This window comes from Orycteropus afer, unplaced genomic scaffold (genome assembly GCF_000298275.1).
Source record: "Orycteropus afer afer isolate SDZICR_OR568_19922 unplaced genomic scaffold, OryAfe1.0 scaffold00393, whole genome shotgun sequence".
NCBI lineage: Eukaryota > Metazoa > Chordata > Mammalia > Tubulidentata > Orycteropodidae > Orycteropus > Orycteropus afer.
The window spans coordinates 1280612-1287970 of record NW_006921980.1 but is presented as its reverse complement, the minus strand read 5'-3'; the positions used below and the strand labels follow the sequence as shown (position 1 = coordinate 1287970).

The window sequence follows — 7359 nt, the reverse complement described above, 5'->3', positions numbered from 1 at the left end:
AGAGAACAATCATTGAGAAAGAAGAGCTGCCTATGCACAGGAAGACAGCTTAGGGGGCAGGAGTCCATGGAGGGATAGACACTGGGAAGAGGTAACTATGGGGAGGAAGTGGGAGGGGAGCTGTTGCATTGTAGTAAACTGTGGTCAATGTCATGAGACAAAATATATGTAAACTGCTGTATGGAAAGTGAATTTGTTCTGTAAATCTCACCCAAATCACAATTAAAAAAGGAGTTCATGAAACAAGGCCTACACAAGAAAACGTACAATAAAACTGAGAATTCTACCATGTATTTTTTGAGGGTGGGAATGGCAGGAGATAAGAAATGAAAAATCAATTTACAAAAGTGTAAGAATAGAAACAGCCATGCCAGAAGTAAGAGCTGGTCTGGGCCCAGAAGGCTTGATTTATATCCAAGTTTATATTTTTTAGAAAGCTACTGCTAGATAATTAAGGAGAGTATTAATTATATGGTGGTCTAAATAACACTAGAAACTAAGGGGCTTATAAATTCTACTTCCATCTGGGCACCATGAGTGGCTACTGAGGTTTAGTGACTCCAAGTTTTAGACTTTTATTTGGCAACACCAAATCTGGCTCAGACATGACTGAGCTGCTACAGATAAAACTTGAAGAAATTTATTTTAGTTATTTTTAACATCACAAGTGATTCCAAAGAAAATTCATACCTTTCCAGAGCAGCAGAAGAGGATAACAAGAAACACGGGTAGAGCTACGGTCAGAATGTAGACCACCCAAAGCCACGGGCGTTCCTCAGCTGCCTCAATCATCTGCCCCATGACTCCCGGCTGAAAAAACAAGACAGGACTGAATGCAAGTTCTGGCTGTTGACACCAAATACTGCTGAAGACTCCTACTGTTCAACTACTGCATAACACTACTCAGGCTCCTCCTTTACAAATTAAAAAAAAAAAAAATTTAAGTCAAGATGTTTGTATTAAGTACAAAGGGAATTAGAGAAAAGCCTCAATTTTCATGCTTTCCTTATCAATAAGGTGACTTCTCTTTTTTAAGTGTGATATCTAGTTTCTTAATCACCTGAAAAGGCTCCCTTAACCTCAGGAACCAGTGAATGAAGAATTTCTTGATCTCAATGTCTCTGGGTCTCCAATTCAATTCCCAGCTCTGCCACATGACCAATTGTTTGAAAATTCCATATACTGGGTAAACCAAGATTCAACATTTAAGAGTACATTAAAACATACCTCACACACAGCACATACACAGCACACACACACACACACACACACACAAAAAACAAACCAATGCTACTGACTCAATTCCAACTAACAGTGACCCTGTAGGACAAAGTAGAACTGCCCCATAGGGTTTCCAAGGCTGTAAATCTTCACAGCCTCTCTCCCATGGAGCAGCTGGTAGGTTTGAAACCCCAGCCTTTTTGTTAGCAGTTGAGTGCTTTAAGTACTATACCACCAGAGCTCCTTATGACACAAATATTAGACTATTGAAATCATGTTTAAAAACCCAGTATTTTGTCTTCAGCAAGCAACTTACTGGCATACTTTTTTTGTCAATACTCCCCAATAAGGGAAAACAGAAACTCTAAAAAAGGTAACTTTTCTGAAAAGCAGCAACTAGTTACGTGCAATAACACATACAAAAACATAAGAAACAAGCAAGCACGAACCTCAGCAGCCCCATCAGCAGCTTTCTTCAGACCCCATCCATCATTGGCCCAATCATCAACTACTTTTCTATCACCACAAATGATAAAGTTGTCAAAAAAAATGTCAGAGGTCATGGACCACAGCTCCAAACCAATAGCACTAAAAGGAGTCATTTTGAAAGGTTCTAGATCTTCAAAGAAATCAGGATTTGGTATTTTCCTGGGTTTCCAGATTCCCTAGAAAAGTTATAATAATAATAATAATAAATTATTTCAGATAATTTCAACAAAATTTTGTTTTACCTTCTATGTGATGAATTGTGTATGCCCAGTGGAGATAAGTGCCAACTTCATGAAATTTAAAAGAGCAACAGTAAGAATGTAATAAATGCTAGCGACAGGCCAGGCACTATGCTTGGTGTTTTGCAGGCCCTACTGCTAAGATTTCTAGATTCCCAACTTCTTTCTATTTCTAATACCATCTAATACGACCTTGCTCCAAACCACTACTTTGCTCTGCCTGGACCATTCCAGCAGATTCCACTCTTACCAACTGCTAATGGGAGTGGGAGTGTTTAAGTCAGTACAGGCTTTTTCAGTGGTGACTTAAAATGTACAGGATCTCCCAACAGCAATTTCACTTCTAGTAAACTACCTAAAGAAACACTTAACACATACACCCAATATATATAAGGATGATTACTGCAGCACTGATTGGAAAAGGCAAATTGGCAATCCACCTAAATGACAATTTTTAATTTATCTTGTTGTTTGCACAACTAGAAATATATTTTAAAGCAGAAAAATACAGTGTGTGTATAGAGATATACCTATATTTTATATTTTAAGTTTGACAAAGTGGAAACCAGTTATTTTAAGTAATTTTATTGGGATAGAAACAGAAGACAAGGGTCTGAAGGATTCATTCCCATATAAGCTTAAAGATCTAAAACATCATTATTTATATTCTTATTGTCTCATTTGAGCCATACAGTCTTTTTATAACTGAAGATACTGAGGCTCCAAGCCCCATCCCAATCCTCTCTCCATCCCATCACACAGACTGCCAACCTTGAAATTTGGATCCTGTAGCTGAAGCACCCTCACCCCTTAATAACAGGGTACCCAAATCACAAGTTTTCCTTTTCTTTTTGTTTTTAAATTTACATTACAAAACAACAATGAAAGCTATTCTCTCTCAACATACAAAGTTAATTTTGTTTTTAATTCAATAGTCTGAATTTGGTGATCAACCTGGCAACTTTACTGCAGATAAATTTTAGCTGAATACCAAAAGATCAACAAAAATCAACCTCAAGAAGCACAAACCTGGTAGTTAGGATTGTCAATCATGGGAGGCTTCCATTTACCCTTATAATTGGGGTTGTCGATCATAGGTCTCTGCCAGACACCACACCCAGGGGCCGACTCACATTTAGGGTTGGCAATCTGAGGAGCCTCCCATTCTCCATCCATGTCTTCATCCCTGTGGAGGTATAAATAGCATTATAAATAGTTTCTATGACACATCAGCAGTCCCAGTGAATCTCTCAGATACTGACAGAATGCTTTTATTGTCATGCTATGAAACATCAAGTCTTCTATTACTTCTGCATTTCCACTAACAGTACCTTTTGATTTGCGTTTCATTAAAAAAAAAAAAAAGAAAGAAAATGTAATTAAATTTATCAAGCTCTACACATAAATTTGGGCATTTGGCTATATTTAAGGTTTCCTTCAGTAAAAAACTAGGTAACTGAAAGTTAAGTAAAACTAAAGCTTTTACCAATCCTCTGGCTTCTCTGCATCTGGGTCAGGTACATATTCTGGCTCATTATCTAACCAGCCTTCTGGTTTTGTGGCCTCTTCATCTGGAATCTTAGCAGGGGCATCTTCATCCCTTAAAGAGAAAAGAAAAAGCCAAGAATGACAACACTGGCAAAAAAAAATCAATGTAGTCCCACTGTGAATCTAAAACAGGGCAATTTGAAAATGTTTAGGTCTTACTTAATACCTAAATTTTAAATAGTCCTTCCTAGGAAATATTTAGAATCCATGTATCTGATAAAAGTTTAACATCCAAAATACATAAAGAACACATACAACTCAACAACAAAGAGACATATAACCCAATTCCAAAATGGGCAAAGATCTGAACAGACATTTCTCCAAATACAAATAGCCAATAAGCACATGGAAATAATTCATTATCATTAATAACATTAGCCATCAGGGAAATGTAAATCAAAACTACAATGAGATACCACTTTATACCCACTAGGATGGTTGTAAAAAAATCCTCACACACTGCTGGTGGGAAGATACAATGATGCAGCTGCTTTGGAGAAAGTTGGAAATTCCTCAAAAAGTTGCTTACCATATAACCCAGCAATTCCATTCCTAGGTATATGCTCAAAACAAACAAATACATATGCTCATACAAAAATGTGTAGATGTGTCTTCACAGTAGCATTATTTCTGATAGCCCAAAAGTAGAAACCCAAGTGACCATCAAAATGTAGTATATATCCATGCAATGGAACATTATTAAAGCATTTAAAAAACAAAAAAAGAAAGAAAGAAATAGTGATACATGATTTAACATGGATAAACCCTAAAGACTTTATGGCTAATCAAAGAAGCCTGACACAAAAGGCCACACTGTATGATTCCATTAATAAAAATGTCCAGAACAGGCAAATCTGTAGAGATAGAAAGTAGATTAGTGGTTTCCAGAGGCTGAGAGGAGGAATGGAAATGAAAGGTAATGGCATACAGGGTTTCTTTTTGGGATGATGAAAATGTTCTAGAATTAGATAGTAGAGAAGTATACAGTGAACTGTGTGCACTGTATACTTACTTCATTCATTCTGTTGTTATACACAGGGTTGCTATGAGTCACAGCCAACAGCACCTAACAACAACTTCAAAAAAGTGGATTTTATGGTATGTGAATTATATCTCTGTAAGGGAAAAAAAATTCCTCCAAAAACATCACCAAGAAATGCCTCATTTAAGTTTTCAAATCAGACGTAAGACAGTCTCACTTTAGTTGGTAAACAAAGGCACCTTCTATCCTTCATCAAAATTAAGCTTGTTTTTGAACTATGCTAGTTTTAAATGATTTGAGAACTTCAAGAATTTGTATAACATCTATACCTCAACTCTAGTTAGTTAAGAATGTAACAGTGAATAAAGCCAAGTCCAAATCTAATGTTCACCAAATGTACAAATAAATGTGAGTTATACCAATACAACAAAAAAATGCCTGTACATAGGGACATCAAGCTCAATTGGCATAACATACTACATAAAACACTGTTCCACCACCTATTATGGCTAGTAGCGACTGGGATCTTAAAAGCTTGCAAGCAGCCATCTAGATTCAACAATGGGTCTCTCCTCGTCCAAAGCAAAGAAGAATGAAGAAAACCAAAGATTCATGGAAACAATTAGTCCTAGCGACTGGTACACTATGCAATCCTCAGCCTCTACAACTATGAGACCAGAAGAACTAGATAGTGCCTGGCTACCACTGTCAACCACTTGGAGGGGGATCTACGTAGGAGATCCTGGATAGAAAGGGAGAACAATGTGGAACAAAACTCAAAATTATTTGGGAAAAAAAGGGGACCAGGTTTGCTGGTCTGATTGAGCCTGGTGGAACCACTGAGACTATAACCCCTAACTGCCCTTCAGGTCTGGAATTGAACCCACAGCTCTGGCTTCTAGCCAAACAAAAGACAGGTATAAGAGTTGAACATGTACCTGAGAGAGATACACTTCTTGGAAAGAACAATCACGGGAGAAAGAAGGGCTGTTTATGTACAGGGAGACAGTTCAGGGGGCAGGAGTGCGTGGAGGGATGGACACAGGGAAGAGGTTAACTATCTGGAGGAAGTGGGAAGGGAGCTGTTGCATTGGAGTAAATTGTAGCCAACGTCACGAGACAATGTGTGTGTGAACTGCTGTATGGAAAGTGAATTTGCTCTGTAAACTTTCACCCAAATCACAAAAAGAAAAAAATTCCTGTACACATAGCTTACCTTTGAGGAGGAAAGAACATCAACCAGAATTTAATTGCTAACTCTAAGAGAATACTTTTACAAATGGAAGATCAGTTTTATCATTTCCCTTTGTTTATTTGTTGACATTTCTGAAAACTACTGTACTGGACTTAAAATATACTACTACATGTGCCCAAAAGAGTATGATACCACTGGCTTTCATATCACTCTCCAATGTACATCCAACATAAAAAGGCAATATACTGAATTCCTTCATACAGGTCAAGTTCACTCCTGTTCCTCTACTTCTGCAAATAAAGTTCTTCCTTCCACCAGGAATACCATTTCATCACTTAGTTAATTCTCACCTGGCCTACAAGTCTCAATCTAGATTTGCTCTGCTCCAAGAAAGCATTCCTGGGTTAGGTATACTCAAGTGCTCTAATCACCCTGTAACATCTTCCAACAGACTCAATTGCTTTGGCTGTCCTGCAACTAGACTGTGAGCTCTATGTAGGCAGACTATGTCCTTTTGGTTTGTATATCACTGCCCAAAACAGAGCAGGTATTTCTGAGTATAAAAACCAAAACCAAACTCACTGCCATCGAGTCAATTCCAACTCACAGCAACCCCCTTTGGGTTTCCAAAGTGGTAAATCTTTATGGAAATAGACTGCCCAGTCTTCCTTCTGTGGAGCGGCTGGTGGGTTTGAACTGCCAACCTTCTCATTACCAGTCAAATGCCTTAGGCACTACACCACCAGAGCTCCTTATTTCTGGGTATAATTCAAACAAATGGGGGAAAAAAAATTAATATGTAATTTCACCAATTTGTGGTTTATAAAACAGTGATAAGAAGTCCTGGTGGTACAATGGTTAAGCATGTGGCTGCTGATAGGTTAGGAGCTTCACAGGACAAAGAGCTGGTGATCTGCTTCCATAAAGGTTAGAGCCTAAATCCTATGGGGTAGTTCTACTCTATTGTATAGTGTTGCTACAAGTCATAATCGATTCAGTGGCAAACAACAATGAAACAGTGATGTAATCCACATGATCACTAGGACCTCTTTACAGCTAGTCACCTACATTTTTTCCTAGTTCAGACTGCATCGTAGGTAATTCAAAGTATCAGCTCTTACTCAACCAACATTTGGTTGTTTAAGCCACATGGAATATACAAAATACTCCCTAGCACTCAAAGACTCACCAGTCATCTGGCTTGACAGCATCTGGATCTGGTATTTTTGGTCTTTCATCCCAGTCCTCAGGCTTCTGGTCTTCTGGGTCCTCAATTTCACGTGAAGGATTTACAGGAGGAGTCATGTCACTCAGCAGATTTCCACTGTTCACAACAGACTGGTCAACTAATATCTCAAAACTATTATCTGGATTCAAGACTGAAAAAAAAGCAGTAAAAAAGATCATTTATCTACTCATCCCGAGCTCTTTACTACAACACAAAAGACCGTGACTTCTTACAGAAGGAAGCAGCATATAAGCATGCAGTTAAGACTGGAGTCAGAACATAGCTTTAAATGTACTATAAGGCCTTGGCAAGTTAACTCCCTTTTGCTCATAAAATGTAAAATGCTAGTTCCTCTACTCCCCCTCCCAAAAAAAGAACAAATGACAGTTAAAATTTTAAAAACAAAAAAGATTTCATTTACAACAAATATGAACCCCTTTGCATATACAATACTGAG

At 37.9% G+C, this 7359-nt stretch overlaps 1 protein-coding gene across 1 annotated transcript in view; it reads right to left on the bottom strand.

The window, feature by feature from the left end:
* CANX (calnexin) overlaps positions 1 to 7359 on the bottom strand; it is an 18104-nt gene that overhangs the window by 5974 nt on the left and 4771 nt on the right. The window contains exons 7-11 of the mRNA XM_007953412.2: positions 6864 to 7053; positions 3436 to 3549; positions 2979 to 3135; positions 1671 to 1886; positions 691 to 810 (exon numbers count right to left, since the gene is read on the bottom strand). Of these exons, the coding sequence (XP_007951603.1) occupies positions 691 to 810; positions 1671 to 1886; positions 2979 to 3135; positions 3436 to 3549; positions 6864 to 7053 (797 nt within the window). The remainder of the gene's footprint in view (positions 1 to 690; positions 811 to 1670; positions 1887 to 2978; positions 3136 to 3435; positions 3550 to 6863; positions 7054 to 7359) is intronic.